This window comes from Vipera ursinii (genome assembly GCF_947247035.1).
Source record: "Vipera ursinii genome assembly, chromosome: 7".
Taxonomy (NCBI): domain Eukaryota; kingdom Metazoa; phylum Chordata; class Lepidosauria; order Squamata; family Viperidae; genus Vipera; species Vipera ursinii.
In genome coordinates, this window is record NC_139521.1 from 28,453,569 (window position 1) to 28,470,638 (window position 17,070).

A 17,070-nucleotide genomic window follows, 5' to 3' on the forward strand; every position below is an offset into this window, starting at 1 on the left:
GGGTATGTGTAGTTTAACGAAGAGAAGGGTGAGGGGTGACATGATAGCAGTGTTCCAATATCTCAGGGGCTGCCACAAAGAAGAGGGAGTCAAGCTATTCTCCAAAGCACCTGAAAGCAGGACAAGAAGCAACAGATGGAAACTAGTCAAGGAGAGAAGCAACCTAGAACTAAGGAGAAACTTCCTGACGGTTAGAACAATTAACCAGTGGAACAACCTGCCTCCAGAAGTGGTGAATGCTCCAACACTGGAAGTTTTTAAGAAGAGACTGGACAGCCATTTGCCTGAAATGGTACAGGGTTTCCTGCCTGAGCAGGGGGTTGGACTAAATGACCTCCAAGGTCCCTGCCAACTTCTTCTTCTTCTTTTTCTTCTTCTTCTTCTTCTTCTTCTTCTTCTTCTTCTTCTTCTTCTTCTTCTTATTATTATTATTATTATTATTATTATTATTATTATTATTATTATTATTATTGATTGGAATGCTAAAGTAGGAAGCCAAAAGATAACCGGAATAACAGGTAGAATTTTGTCAAGAGAATACGATGGTCATAGCAAACACTCTTTTCCAACAAACCAAGAGACGGCTCTACACATGGACATCACCAGATGGCCAACACAGAAATCAGATTGACTATGTGCTCTGCAGCCAAAGATGGAGAAGCTCTATACAGTCAGTAAAAACAAGACCAGGAGCTGACTGGCTCAGATCATGAGCTTCTCATTGCAAAATTTAGGCTTAAATTGAAGAAAGTAGGGAAAAGCACTAGGCCACCCAGATATGAACTAAAATACTAAATCGTATCCCTGATGAATACACAGTAGAGGTGACAAATAGATTTAAGGAATTAGATCTGATAGACAGAGTGCCTGAAGAATTATGGATGGAGGTTTGCAACATTGTACAAGAGGTAGCAACTAAAACTATCCCAAAGAAAAAGAAATGCAAGAAAGCAAAATGGCTGTCTGAGGAAGCTTTGCAAATAGCTGAGGAAAGAAGGCAAGCAAAAGGCAAGGGAGAAAGAGAAAGATGCACCTAATTGAACGCAGAATTCCAGAGGATATCTAGAAGAGATAAGAATGCCTTCTTAAATGAACAGTGGAAAGAAATAGAAGAAAACAATAGAATAGGGAGGACCGGAGATCTCGTCAAGAAAATTGGAGATAAAGGGAACATTTCATGCAAAGATGGGAATGATAAAGGACCAAAATGGCAGGGACCTAACAGAGGCAGAAGAGATTAAGAAGAGGTGGCAAAATTACACAGAACTATACAAGAACAAACTTAACGTTCCTGATAACCATGATGGGGTGGCCACTGACTTCGAGCCAGACATCCTAGAATGTGAAATGAAATGGGCCTTAGGAAATCTGAGCAACAACAAAGCTAGTGGAGGTGACAGTATTCCAGCTGAGCTATTCAAAATCTTAAAAGATGATGCAGTAAAAGTGCTACATTCAATTTGCCAGCAAATTTGGAAAACTCAACAGTGGCCACAGGATTGGATAAGGTCAGTTTACATTTGAATTCCAAAGAAAGGCAATGCCAAAGAATGTTCAAACTATCCCACCATTGCACTCATTTCACATGCTATTAAAGTTACACTTAAAATCCTACAAGCTAGACTCCAGCAGTATATGGATCGAGAACTACCAGAAGTACAGGCAGGATTTGGAAGAGGCAGAGGAACTAGAGATCAAATTGCCTAGATCATGGAGAAAGCTAGGGAGTTCCAGAAAAACATTTACTTCTGCTTCATTGACTATGCTAAAGCATTTGATTGTGTGGATCACAACAAATTGTGGCAAGTTCCTAAAGAGATGGGAGTACCAGACCATCTTATTTGTCTCTTGAGAAACCTATATGTGGGTCAAGAAGCAAAGTGAGAACTGGACTCGGAACCACTGATTGGTACAAAATTGGGAAAGGAGTCCGGCAAGGCTGTATACTGTCACCCTGCCTATTTAACTTATATGCAGAGCACATCATGAGAAAGGCAGGGCTAGATGAATCAAAAGCTGGAGTTAATATTGCCGGGAGAAATTCAACAACCTAAGATATGTAGATGATACCACTCTAATAGCAGAAAGTGAAGGAGAACTAAAGAGCCTCTTGATGCAGGTGAAGAACGAGAGTGCAAAAGTGGGCTTGAAACTCAACATTAAGAAAACCAAGATCATGGCATCCAGCTCTCCCAATTCCTGGCAAATAGATAGGGAAGAAATGGAGGTAGTGACAGATTTTATTTTCCTGGGCTCCAAGAACACCGCAGATGAGAACTGCAGCCAAGAAATTAAAAGACGCTTGCTACTGGGGAGGAAAGCCATGGCAACTCTACACAGCACACTAAAAAGCAGAGATATCACCCTGTCAACAAAAGTGCATATAGTCAATGCCATGGTTTTCCCAGTTGCAATGTATGGCTGTGAAAGCTGGACCATAAGAAAGGCTGAGTGCAAAAGAATTGAAGCCTTTGAACTATGGTGCTGGAGAAGACTCCTGCAAGTCACTTGGACTGCAAGGCGATCAAACTGATCAGTCCTAGAGGAGATCAACCCTGACTGCTCTTTAGAAGGCCAGATCCTGAAGCTGAAACTCAAATACTTTGGCCACCTAATGAGAAGGAAGGACTCACTGGAGAAGAGCCTAATGCTGGGAAAGGTTGAGGGCAAGAGAAGAATGGGACAACAGAGAATGAGGTGGCTGGATGGAGTCAGTGAAGCAGTAGGAATGAGCTTAAATGGACTCCAGAAGACGGTAGAGGACAGGAAGGCCTGGAGGAACGTTGTCCATGGGGTCGCAATGGGTCGGATACGACTTCGCAGCTAACAACAACAACAACAACAACAACTGTGCTTTTCTGCTGCACTTGTGAGTATCTCTCCAAATTTAGTAATGTTATAAAACATTATTGTAATCAGAATGTAGGAACTCAAATTGAGTGCCAGATTTATTAAAAATGAGAATAAACTGTTTAATACAGGGTTTTTCAACCTTTTCACCCGTGTACCACTTTTAGGATATGGCAACATCCGAGTACCACCAGTTGCCTAGGAAGGTGTCAAAAACTTGACCAAAAAAAAAAGGAAAGGAAAAACGTGATGAGGTACAGGTAGTCCTCAACTTACAACAGTTCACTTAGTGACTGTTCGAAGTTACAATGGCAATGAAAAAAGTGCCCCCCCAAGCCACAGCCGAGCAAGACACCTGCCTGCCTGCCCAGCAGCACTCTTCCTCCTGTCCGAGGTTTTCACTGTTGAGGATTGGCAGCGGGGGTGGGGTGGGGGTGTTTGGTTTTTATTCCCCCCATCTGCTGGGTGGTTGCAGAAGGTTTTGGTCACTTCACATGACACAGGGACACTGTGATCGTCATAAATATGAATCAGTTGCCAAGCATCTGAATGTAAATCACAAGACCCTGGAAATGCTGCAACATTCCAGCTGATTGGTGCTTCTTCTGGGCTCAAAAGCGCCAGGATCAGCACCGAGCTCCAGCTGGAGCCCGGCGCTGATCCTGACGCTTCCACTGAGCCCTGACAGCCCCGAAGAAGCGCTGATCCTGGCGCTTCCGCTGAGCCCTGACAGCCTTGCAGCTCCAGCCATCTCTCGTTTAGGCTTGTGTGATGCTGCCACCGGTTCAGCTCATTCCCCTCCCCCGCTACCACTTTTCTAGGAGGGTCGCGTACCACCTGCCAGGTGCCAATGTACCACAGGTGGTACCCGTACCACTGGTTGAAAAGCCCTGGTTTAATAGACAACTAACTTTTTTAATTCTAAAAAAATAGAGCTTGAAAAATTGTCAAGGCAGAGATGCTATTAGCCTTTCTGTACAGGTAGTCCTTGTTTAATGATTGCCTTGTTTAATGACCGCAGTTATGACATTGATGAAAAAGATCAATTGTCAGATTGACGATCTTCACAAGTCTGTAAAAAAAGGAAGGCTAAATAAGATCATAAGCACAGTGACCAAGTTGCTGTTCCCAGCTGTGGTAACTAAATGAGGACCACCTGTATTCCCTAGTTTAAAAAGAAAAGGTGGAAGAAGGAAGTACTAGGCCTATGAAGTACTAGGACCAAAGAAGCAATGTACTTTCAATGTGCATGGAGAGGAACCCATGCAGAGTTGCAAAGTTATTTGAAGAGACAAAGATTTTGCTTTCTAGATGGAGTTGAGAATGTCACATATAACCATGAAAAAAACAAGGATGCCATAAAAATATCTTATATAAATACAAGAGTGAGATACTTTCATTCCAATACCATTGATGTCTTTTCTTGCAATCTTAAGGAAAGAGGAAGTATCATTTTGCATAAAGATTTAAAACCCATGAAATCATTAACTGAGCTGCCAATGACTTAAGATAGATGAGAATGGATATATTCACTATCAGTGCAGTTTCATAAAAATAATAATTAAATTTAGTTAAAATCAATGAACACCAATACAAGTGTTATCTGTTTTTCTACTTTTTTGTGACAAATCTAAGTCCTATAGAAAAATAGATATTTCATCTCGTACCTGGAAACAGTTAATTACTTTCTATAACTGGATTTCAGTTATACCCAATTATATATTTAATGAAATGTTATTTCAGGAGTGCAAATGACAGTGTAAATATTCAGTTTTTTCAAAACAATTCTATTTTGTTAATATGATGTCATTCTTTCAAATGTCAACATTTGGATTACTCAAGAAGCTGTTCAACCAGAGATGTTTTATTTTCTGTAAGGGAAAAAAAATCTTATTCTACTTCACTTGCTACACCCAAATAAAAAAATAAAGAAAAGAGAAAAAGCAATTTGGAAAATGTATTTTTACTTAAATCAGTTGAAATATTTAGAGAATATTTTTATTGAATATTGAAATCCTTGGTTGACATAAACCAAATAATTTGTTGTCAATCTATTTATAATTTGAAAGAGGGGTCAAAGAGGCCATCTACGTCAAAACTGAATAGCCTTCTCTCAACAGAGGGGGAGGGATACAGCATCATCTATCTCCAGTCTGCAACACAGTCCTTTCAACAGTTCCAAAAAGCCTCCACACCCATTTGCACTACTCAGATGACCCTGATGACACAGTTAGACCTCCAGGTGGCATCAACGACTCTCTAAAAGAATGCAAATGACCAGCTGCCTGCAAGGAGTATAACTCTTTCCGTTCCCCCACTATCAAGTCAGAACTGAAGAAGCTTCTTGGATGAAAAGCAAAACATCTTCAAAGAAGATTATCTCAGGGAGCACCTGCTGCCAGCATCAGCCTCCCATCATCCTGTGCGCTCCCACAGGGAGGGCCTCCTTAGGGTTCCGCCAGTTAGGGAATGCCGGCGGGTGATTCCAAGGGGGAGGGCATTCTCTGTGGGCGCGCCTGCCCTATGGAATGAACTGCCGGTGGAACTTCGGACTGCCCTGGATCTTCGCTCTTTTCGCCGGGACCTGAAAACTTGGTTATTTGATCCTTCTGGCCTGGACTGAGGGGGTTTTAATTTAACTTTAAATTTTAAATTTTAATTTGTTTTAATTGTGGGCTAGTCTTAATTTAATTCTATTTTAATTGTATTTATTTGTATTGTTTAATTCACCCTGTAAACTGCCCTGAGTCCTTCGGGAATAGGGCGGTATATAAAATCAAATCAAATCAAATCAAATCAATCAATCAATCAATCAATCAATCAATCAAAAACAAGAAAGTCCAGTTGCCTTGTGAAAAAGCACCTTTGGGAAGGCTACATTAACAACATCTTGAAAGTCTGAAAAAGTATAAATCTCCTGCTGTTTCCTTTACAGCCTGAAAACTTAAAGGACATCCCTTCTGAGTCTCTTTCTCCACCATTATGCAACTGTCTCTTATTCAAATGTTTCCTAGGCCAGGGGCCCCAAGCAGCCTATGTGCAACTGGGCCACATAAGTGGCAGGCGGCACACAGACAGACACACAGCCCCACTAGTGCTAGTGGTGGTCACCGGTGCTCACAGACCCACTCACACAAATGAAGCTGTGTGCATGCATGTGTCCCTGTCCCTCACACAAAACCATCCCCTCCTCCCCCTCCCTTGTGCTAGGCCGCCAACCTGGAAAGGTTGGGGAATCCTGTCCTTGGCAACACCTTCTTGTTTCCCAAGGCCATTCCCACATACCATACCTTTTACATGCTGGTTGTCCAGTTTATGCCTTGCCTTCTGTCTCTTAAAGTCATCTCCATATACCCAGTACAAGTATATACAGTGATCCCTCCTCCTGCTTTCCCCAACAACAATCCTCTGAGATATACTGGCTTAGAGAGGTACTAGCCCAAAGTTATCCAAGTGAGCTTCTGTGCAGCTGAACAAGCTTTTTTTTACCAAGGGATTGGACATGTACCTGGATCTTCACAATTTTAGCAAAATATCTTAACTACTCACACTTGTATTTGAGGCATACAATTAGTTTATCCACAATTCATGATATATATGATTTGCATTGCTATAGTACAGTGAAACTTCAGAGAATTAGAATATTGATAGCTCAAGTAGACAAAAATGTATGTTATGCATCCCAAACTTAGCAAGATTTGGTGATCTTAATTACAGACTTTTTAAAATTCTTTCACTGCTGTTCCAACTTTAGGCTCCATAAGCACCATTCAGTTAAGCTATGAATGCCCTGATGCCAACATGAACTTGATTGCTGATCTCTGTCGGTCAGCAATGCCAGTGAGAGAGATCTAAAAATCTTTTCCACTAAGGACAGAGAAATAAAATGAAAATCCATGCCTCCAGCCCAGTTTTAGCAGCCCAGATACCGGAGGAAGCAGAGAATAGAAAAAGCAAGAGAAAAGGCAAAGAGAAGCTGTGATTAAGAAAAGGTATATAATGTAGCTCAATGCAGCACTGGTAGTAGGGAAAGAAGAAAAAGTAGTGATGACAGGAGTAGGAAAAGGAAAAGTCAGTTTCTTCTCTATGAAGAAAGAATACAAAGAAATATGCTCCTGTATAAGCCAATTCCATGACTTCAGACTGAAACAAAGCAAATCACCACATATTATCTTTAATATTTGCTTATTCACAAAATAAATTCACTCAGAAACAGAATTCACATACATATGTACACACACACATACATACATACATACACATACATATATACATACAAACACACACACTCATTTTGTGGCATAATAGAGGCAATGTTTCAAAACAATTAAATGGGAACAATTGCCCATATAATGTGTAGACCAGGGATACTAGCCAGTCTTCCAGTTTGATTTACCCATTTTAGCTAGTAAAGGATTACATCACTTCCATTGCTGAAGCTCTAATCCAGACATGTCAAATTCGCGATGTCATGTGATCTCGTGCAACGTATCAGGACTGTTTTGCCATTGCTGGCAATGGGGTGGGCACGGCTTCCACATGATGCATCCAGCCCACGGGCCGGAAGTTTGACACCCCTCTGTGAATTCAGTATGGCATTTTGCTAATCCTTCTTGTTAGCTAGCATAAGCAGAGTACAACAGCACTATGATGGTCAGACTTAAACTTCATTCTTCCACCATGCATATTTTGCTAACAGTTTTAGAGAAAGCCAAGGTTAGTAACGATCACTGTATTACACAGTCTCGACAGGAAACCTTAGAACAATGTAGTAGAGACTCCTAAACTTAATCTAACAACACAGTTGTTCCAGCAAAAGTAATTATTTCAATAATAGAAGATGTTATTTCTTCCTTTTACCCCTATTGGAATAAAACCAGCAATTTGTTTTGGTTACATATATGTTACATTCCAGAAATATGATTTTAAGAGGAAAATATGACAGAAATCAAAGATAATTACAAAATATCTGGTGAATATTTCAGCTAAAAATCTGCAGGGGATTTCATTCTGAAATATGTAAGAATTATTTTGGGATATGTAGCATTTGTACTGTTAGAAAAAAAATTCTGCTACAAAAAAAAATAGTACAAAACAAAATATAATTCAGTAAGAATAATTCTACCTAAACACCAAAACTTAAAGAGTTCAAAAAGAATATCTGTTATATCAGAATGTATTTACTATCATATGATGAATTTATCTAAACACAAAAGTTGAAAGATGAATATGTATGTAAATATATTCTTATTGGACACAGCTACTTTACAAAACATAGTTGGCATTTCCCAAAGCAATCAACTTACATAGCAAGTGCAGCCAAGTGCTTTGGTAGGAAAAAAAAATAGAAAATATTTATTTTAGCAGGATACTGCAGGACTAGGAAAAATATGAAACTAGCAAACCTCTTGATGATTTACGGCAGATTGGCAAGAATCTACTCTTTTAAATTATATTGCTGAAATAAATACATTTGCAGCAACTGGAACAGATATATATGGAAAAGAACCTATGAGTCCCACTTAGGTTCTAATTCTCAAAATAAATCCCTAGAATAGTTAACTTTAAATGAATGTTTTCTGCACTAGGGGCCAGTGAATCCTCATAGCTAAGAAAAAATAAAGTCGCATAAGTCTGTGCAAATCTTTTCAAGGAAGTGCTTTACAGGAACTTCAGCATGTGCAAAGTACTTTTCTTTGAACAATATAAGTAGTCATATATTTTTGTAGTTTCTTCAAAATTCACTCACAAATCTCTATGATCTATGAAACTATAAAATGATATATACACTAAAGATGCTATGGAAGTAGATACCAATCACAGCACAGATAAGAAAAGTTGAGATGAGCAACTATAAACAAAATATATTTAAATTAAATTGGATTGTGGTTGCATCCATAATGTATTAGGGCATAATATAATTTTCCTGGGCTCCAAGATCACTGCAGATGGGGACTGTAGCCAAGAAATTAAAAGACACTTGCTCCTGGGGAGGAAAGCCATGGCAAATCTAGACAGCACACTAAAAAGCAGAGACATCACCCTGTCAACAAAAGTGCGTATAGTCAAGGCTATGGTCTTCCCAGTTGCAATGTATGGCAGTGAAAGTTGGACCATAAGAAAGGCTGAGCACAAAAGAATTGAGGCCTTTGAACTCTGGTGCTGGAGAAGACTCCTGCGAGTCCCTTGGACTGCAAGGCGATCAAACCGGTCAGTCCTAGAGGAGATCAACCCTGACTGCTCTTTAGAAGGCCAGATCCTGAAGCTAAAACTCAAATACTTTGGCCACCTAATGAGGAAGAAGGACTCACTGGAGAAGAGCCTAATGCTGGGAAAGATTGAGGGCAATAGAAGAAGGGGACGACAGAGAATGAGGTGGCTGGATGGAGTCACTGAAGCAGTAGGCGTGAGCTTAAATGGAGCCCAGAAGATGGCAGAGGACAGGAAAGCCTGGAGGAACATTGTCCATAGGGTCGCGATGGGTCGGACACGACTTCGCAACTAACAACAACAACATAATTGGCTCACTTTTACTTAATGTATTATATAATAATACTCTTCCCACTCCCCTATAAGATTTCTAATACTAAACTTCAGTCAACACAAACTACTGGCATTTATGAAACTTGGTTTTTTAGCTTAGCAACAATTGTGAATTTGGCCAATGTGGCTTGTTCAAATTAATAAAAGGCATTTCTGTTCACTGTGTGATTTCAGCCTAAGATTATTCAATCCTTAAATGAGCACAGTATCAAAGATGACAGAAAAGAAATAATTATGTTGCAAATATCAAACTTATTTGTACCAAGTACGCCAATCCCTATTAGGGTAGTATGCAACAATATTTTCTGGACTGACTACAGGTGCTGGAAATTAGAGGCATGATTTGGCAGTGGATTCTCCTCTTTCTTCACAGGTCAGTGCCAGACCATATTGATGGGGTGGAGAGGAATATGACCGTATCTCCTTAGTATGTGTGGCAGCGGGCTCACACACTTCTCCCTGTTTACATGAGGCTACTGGATGATGTTATTTGTCAGCAAAGGGTCAGTGTCATTGGTAAGCTGATGTATTGGGGATCGGTTACAAACAGTGAGGGTCAGGTCTGCTTTGTCCACCCCCCTGAAGCTTTGCACCGGCACACCACAGGGCTGTGTGCTTAGCCCCTACCTGTACTCTTTATACACTTATGATTGTGTATCATCTGACCCATCCACTGCGATAATCAAGTTCAATGATACAACTGTGGTGGGTCTTATTACAGGTGGGGATGAGACAGCATATAGGGCGGAGGTACAAAAACTCTCCATATGGTGTAGTAGCAACAACTTGCACCTAAACATCGGCAAGACGAAAGAGATGGTGTTAGACTTCCGCAGAAAAAAGGAGGAACCTTTTACATCGGAGAGAACTGTGTAGAGAGAGTTTCCTCCTTTAAATTTCTGGGAGTCTACCTCTGTGAAGATCTGACCTAGAAAGTTAACACAACTAGAAAGCTAGAAAGGCCCAACAGAGGCTTCACTTTCTTAGGGTCTTGCGGAAGAACAGGGTAGAACAACAGCTAATGACCCTCTTTTACCGGTCTACTATAGAGAGCATCCTCTCATATGGTATTGTGGTTTGGTATGCTGGTCTGACAGCCACGGATAGGAAAGTATTACAGAGGGTAGTGAGCACAGCACAAGACATTGTGGGCTGTTCCATGACACCACTGGATGACATCGCCAGGGCTCGTTGCCTTGGAAGAGTGAGGAAGATTCTCAGGGATGACTCACACCCTGGACGGTATCTATTTACTCTCCTACCATCTGGTAGGAGATATAGGAATATAGCCAGCCGTACCAACAGGCTGAAAAATAGCTTTTATCCGTGGGCTGTTAGGCTTTTAAATGGGACATAATCTTATGCAGAATTGACTTGGGAGGCCGGTGTGGTGTAGTTGGTTCACATGGTGTGGTGGGATGGAGGGTTTGTTGTCACTGTGTGTTGGGGGGAGAGAGCATGGGGGGAGGCTCAGCTAATCTCAATGTACACATGTTGTACTTTGACAATAAAGGTTTATTATTTATTGATTGTATATATCAACCCTGGTGATATATTGTCAAAAGTGATATTGTCAAAATCTTGCCTTAGTGAGTGGTGCTAAAAGTGTCTGGATAGGGAAGAACAGGCATGACCCTGACAAAGCCAAGTAGCTCTATGTTCACAGTTCTCACACTCCTAGGATTTTTCTATCCTTAGCTCTGAATATAATCACACATATCCAAACCAAACAGGTATGTATTTTGAGGACTGTCCTGGTCTTACAGCGCCTGCTTCAGGAGCAAGCAGCAGCTGTGGTCAGGAAGGCTTTTGCACAAATCTGTCTAGTGGATGGATACCAATGTACAGTGTACCAACTGCAACAATCCCTAGATTGGTGGACCTACCCACAACCATTCATCCTTTAGTCATTGTCATGATTACTGCACTGTACGCTCTGTATGAAGTCACCTTTGAAGGCCACTTGGAAGTTTTATCTTTTTAAAGTATCATTATTAGAAAGTAGGATAGTTGTAGTGATTCAATATCAGTATGTTCTGATGAGTCCAAAGTCCCACTGGACAGGACAGAAATGCTGAAACATTTGCTATCTTTTCTGAATTTTCCCTCTCCAACAAATATATTCTATCTGGTTGGAAGTTATATTGAGTTCAACCTACATGGAAGGTCATGAGTTCCATCTCCTGTACGATAGAACAAGCCTTACTATTACATCAGACCAGCTCTTATAATACATAAAGCAAAGGATGAAGAGGCCTTACTGAAAAGCAAAGTGGCTACACATATGAGTTATTCCAAATTATTCCTAATCCATTGCTCTTCAAAGGCCAATCCTTCCTGTTTCCTCCCCCCAAATTTTCTAGATAAATGAAAAATACTTGGGCAGACAAATGAGGGAAAATAACTAGGTGAGCATCTCTGTAATTATTTGTAAAAATATGCTAATTTAAATTTAAATCATGTTAATTTACGTAAAAGGAAAATTCAATGGAATAATATAAAACCAAGTGCAGTTGATTTTACATAGATGTTTGTTTATTTTATTAGAATACAAAGTTACATATAAGTAGCATTTGCTTCTTGGATCTTTGATGCATAATAATTCAAACAAGAGATAGTCCTAAGAAAACCATGTGCTAAAACTCAGTGTACTAGTAGGATAAGCAAATATATTTTCTGCTGTCCTTTAGCAGAAACATGGCTGGTCAACTCCTGAAACACGGCTGGTATTACCAATGATGAGGTATGCTGAGAAGAGTTGGTCAAATATATCTCAAAGACCCTAGGTTTGCCCTTTCCTGAATTACAGGGTTTTTGTTTGTTTGTTATACTGAGCCTAGTACAGAATAAAGCTTTTCTATTAGGATAATAACTTCTTTAGTTCACGCTATATAATCAGTAGATCCATATATTCACAAATATTATCAGAAGGCATCCTGCTACAAAACAATAAAGCAACTGAAAATAAGAAAGAAAAGGTCCAGCAATTGGCACTCAGCAGTTTTTATATAGTACCATTGCTGAAGCTTATAAAGCAGGGCTTTTCAGCCTTTTCACCCATTCTACCACTTTTAGGATATGGCAACATCTGAGCACCACCAGTTGGCTAGCAAGGTGTCAAAAATTTGATGACCAAAAAAAAAAGGAAAAAAGTGATGAAGTACAGGTAGTCCTCGACTTACAACAGTTTGCTTAGTGACTGTTCAAAGTTACAATGGCACTGAAAAAAGTGCCCCCCAAGCCACAGCCGAGCAAGACACCTGCCTGCCTGCCCGGCAGCACTCTTCCTCCTGTCCAAGGTTTTCATTATTGTGAGCATTTCTGTTGAGGATTGGCAGCGGGGGGTGGGGTGGGGGGGTGTTTGGTTTTCCACCCCCCCCATCTGCTGGGTGGTTGCAGCAGGTTTTGGTCACGTCACATGACACTGTGACTGTCATAAATATGAATCAGTTGCCAAGCATCTGAATGTAAATCACAAGACCCTGGACATGCTGCAATATTCCAGCTGATCAGCGCCTCTTCTGGGCTCAGAAGCACCAGGATCAGCGCTGAGCTCCAGCTGGAGGCTGGCGCTAATCCTGGCGCTTCCACTGAGCCCTGACAGCCCCGAAGAAGCGCTGAACCTGGTGCTTCCGCTGAGCCCTGACAGCCCTGCAGCTCCAGCCGTCTCCCGCTCAGGCTTGTGTGGTGCTGCCACCGGTTCAGCTCATTCCCCTCCCCTGCTACCACTTTTCTAGGATGGTCGCGTACCACCTGCCAGGTGCCAATGTACCACAGGTGGTACCCGTACCACTGGTTGAAAAGCCCTGTTATAAAGTATAGATCATGAATCACCGGAATGAGAAATTATTGGGAAATCCATGTTTTGTCAGCTTTCTTAAGAAGAAGCGTGATCTGAAAGTACAAAAAATAATAACATACTCCTCAGAAAAATCTAGTGACTCCTGAATGCAAGGTATCACACAACCTGACATCCTACAAGAGATTCTTACTTTATTTCAAATTCTTAAAAAATGATTAAATGATAGGATGTGGTGTTGTGAATTATAAGCTATCCTTATGAATATGATTTATATTCAGTGTATACTGCAGAGGCTACTGCAAAGGTGCTGTCCAATGAGTATTTAACATAATCAGTAGTTACAAACATTAAGAAACAACAGACACCTTATAATATCTAATATAGAAATAACATCCATTTATGGATGGCACAATGTAATTAAACAGTTTTATCTATTTGAAATTTCTAAAAAAAATGGCATATATGAAGAGAAAGCTGGTAAGTAAAGTATAAATTCAACAAAACCAAAGCATTCATTTTTATTACTTTCAAAAAAGAAAACTTTCCTCAAAATGATTACTTACAGTATACTTAGCTAATCTTTTCTAATACCTTCAGAATTTCTCTTTAATCATTTCTTATCTTAGAGAGGCAAATATGTAAAATCAATAGGGGCTAATCCTTCAAATTATTTTCATTTAAGTTCTACTAAAGTCATTTATATGGGCAGTTAAAAGATGGGGGGGGAATGCCCTACTAGAAAACAATCGGAGAAATATGCATTTAACTCCTCAAACACATTCCTCCTCTCTCTGGATTCCAACCATTAAGTCTTATCCTTAACCCAAGAAATTTGTATGCTATTTTAAGTCTACTGTTCATTTTCTTTCAGTGCCTCTGATTAGCCTAAGTTTACTGCATAGTCACTTACGGTAACTTTAAAAAGTACAGGGCAGATTGTGGAGGAGATTTTCTACAATATTGACATATGTTTATGATATAACTTCTTCTTAGACCCACACTTTTCAGCTTTCAAACTGTTTTAAAAATTACATAAATTACCGTATATAATTTTAAAATAAAACACAATCTCTGTCAACTGATTTGTAAAATTATGTAAAAAAGAATTTATTTTTAACTTTCAACTTTTGGGAAATTGGTAAATTAGACTGATTATCAACTAAATAGATTAGTTCTATGTTCAATTATCAGAACTGAAATGATTTAAAATTGTATACAAATATAATATCTCACATCCAGCAATCATCTTTAAACTGACAGCAAAGAGCAACAACAAATGAAGTGTCCACATGTATGGAAATGTTCTGTTAAAAGAAAAAAATCTGTATTCATGAAAACTTAACAATTGTAGCAGGCCTACACAGAACTATTTTGTACACATAGGGGAGGTTATATGCAAAATATGCACATTAAAAAAATTAAACAAGTTTGGATTATATCCTTTTAAATTCTGGTAAATCCTCTAATAGATTTATTGGATGATTATTTTGTGTAAATAAGAAAAGATCATTTCAGTCTATATTTAAAGTTAATACTAGCAGACAGTCTAATCACATTTTAAAATGTATATATATAATTTCACATCTTATTTTTTTATCTTAATATCCTTACAGGTTCAATGAAGTAGAACTCTTTATCTAACATCAATATACCAGGGTAATCAAGAATTAGCTAGGTATCACTGTCAAATGCAGAAATCAGGTTAACTTCCTGGAAATAGTTTTGACTACATTCTGGAAAAACCATATTAGATACTGTAAAAAGTGAAGGCCGTATAGCATTAGAGTTCTTATTTATGTTTGGAAAATTTTATTGAAGTTGCATTATTTAGCTTTGTACACTAGCTTTCCAAAACTTTTACATATTTAAGTCAGCAGCAACTACTGATTTTACTCTTGAGGATACAGAATACCATATAATCTTACAACTTTCCCCTTGATAAAGCCCCTGCGAAGTTATCATCAAGCAGTTACTTCTACACAGAGGTATCATTAGTACATTCCCAGACTTTTACTAGTGTAAACCATCTCATGCATACTTTGGGAAGTAATGGGACTTCCAAGACTTTATCTGTCTCTTTAGTACTTACAGTCTTATACAAACAATAGATAAGAGAAAAAATAACTAGGGTTACTGATCCTCACATCTTCAGGAGCTGCAATGTTTGCTTTCACTGAACATGCCAAGAATTACCTTTATAATCTCCTAACAAAAACACAGCAAAGAATTATCAAATTAAAATATTTGGCAAATATTTCCATATATCAACTCAATGTGAGTAGACTCAGACCTAGGAGTCACACTCAACATCTATGTACAGTAGAGAACATTCTAAATATTAATTCCACGTTCCAGCAGGAGTAGCAACCAACAGATCATTCTGGTTTAAAAACAGCTGTCAGGGAGGATATATATTGGAAGGGTACTTAATCTAGATCAAGTGATCGCATCACATGATACTCGGGGAGCTAGCGCGGAGTGAAGTCACTTCGTCCTGGGGCAGGCCAGCAACCGGGGCCCCCGCTTACCTTTGCCTCCCCCAGATCGGGCTCCTCCTCATAGTAGCCCTGCCCGGATTCGTAGGCAGCAGCTATCGCAGGCTCGCGAGCGAGTAACAGCACGACAGCAGCAGCAGCCAGATAGTAACCCAAAGAGAATAATCCCAGCAAGTGCATTGTGCAAAAAGCGGCAAGCGCGACCGCAAAAGCCGTAAAGACAGAGTGTGGTTGACGCTGTGGGGCTCCCGTCCGGTCCTGGCACTCGCTTGGCAGACCTTTTAAGCAGCGGGCTCCCCGGGATGGAGCAAAGGAAGGGGCCACGAAATCCACTCCCGCCCCTTCTCCCGCTGGCTGGCCCGCTCGCTCGCTCGCTCGGCGGTCGCGTTTTCTTTTTTCCTTTCGTTTGTCTTCTTCCAAAGTTGCGTGGGGATAATTAGGAAAAAAGGGACATTAAGAAACCGGACATCCGAACCGGGCTCCCCCGGGAGCTGAGAGAGGTCAGCGGAGTTTCCAAGCCAAAAGAAAGGTGGAAAGTGTCCTCTTCAGCCCCCAGCCCCACCAGGGGGCTCTATGCCAACCAGCTGAGTAGGGGCAGCAGCCGGCTTCAGTTCCCTCCTCGCTTCTTCGGGTGCCTTGTCAGTGGCAGCAGCGCTAGCAGAGGACGGGCAGCGGGAGCCTCTCCAACGCGTGGAGCTGTGCGGCAGCGGTAACCGCAGGGGCGGGCGGGCATGGCTGAAGCGCCCTCTGCCTGAGAGCGAGTGGCTGGCGAGGGAAGGAAAGGGAGGGAAGGAAAGAGAAAGGACGGAAGGCGCCCGGGTCGCGTGTTTCTTGAGTTCTCACCCCTCCCTGCCTCGCCGCCTTTCCCTCCTCCTCTTCCTTCGTCTGTGCTGCACTTTCCCACAAGTAGCCGCTCGCCTCGCAGACTTTTCCCCAAAGACGCGAGGAAACGCGAGAAGGGAGGCTCGCGCGCGCCGGGCCCGGGCAAAAGCTAGTCGAGAAACCCGAGCCACGCGCTGCTGAAGTGCACGCGCTTTCTTCGAAGCTGCTGCTGCCCCTCCGGGAAAGAGATCTGCAGCTCGGTTTCTCTACTGCTCAGACTCGCCGCTCTCGGGTTATTGGGACCTTAAGAGTGCCGCGAAGGAGGGAAGGAAAGAAGACGCCTTATCCTTCAGGCTGCACCTCTCCGCGGCCCATGATCCAGGTGTTTCTTCCGCTGGACCGCCTGGCGACGCGACCCCCCCACCCGCCAAACCCCGTTTGTCCCGAGGGCGGCGGAGCTGCTAGGCTGTTGATCACAATACCTGTCGTTACCTTTGAGCTTAGCAGAATAGTGCATTTCTGATATACTGGGAGCCAATCTCAAAGATGCTTATGTCC

At 41.1% G+C, this 17,070-nt stretch overlaps 1 protein-coding gene across 2 annotated transcripts in view; it reads right to left on the reverse strand.

Annotated features, from left to right (window-relative positions):
* Positions 1-16,502, reverse strand: part of VEGFC (vascular endothelial growth factor C) — a 64,808-nt gene extending 48,306 nt beyond the window's left edge. The window contains exons 1-2 of one of the 2 annotated variants that reach the window (XM_083367345.1): positions 15,724-15,756; positions 13,228-13,287 (exon numbers count right to left, since the gene is read on the reverse strand). Coding sequence is in view for 1 of the 2 variants with exons in the window: in XM_083367344.1 (XP_083223470.1) it covers positions 15,724-15,870 (147 nt within the window). In the remaining variant the exon portion in view is untranslated. Of the gene's footprint in view, positions 1-13,227; positions 13,288-15,723 lie in introns of both variants that reach the window. The other variant, XM_083367344.1, reaches the window with a different exon arrangement.
* Positions 16,503-17,070: the final 568 nt, after the last annotated feature.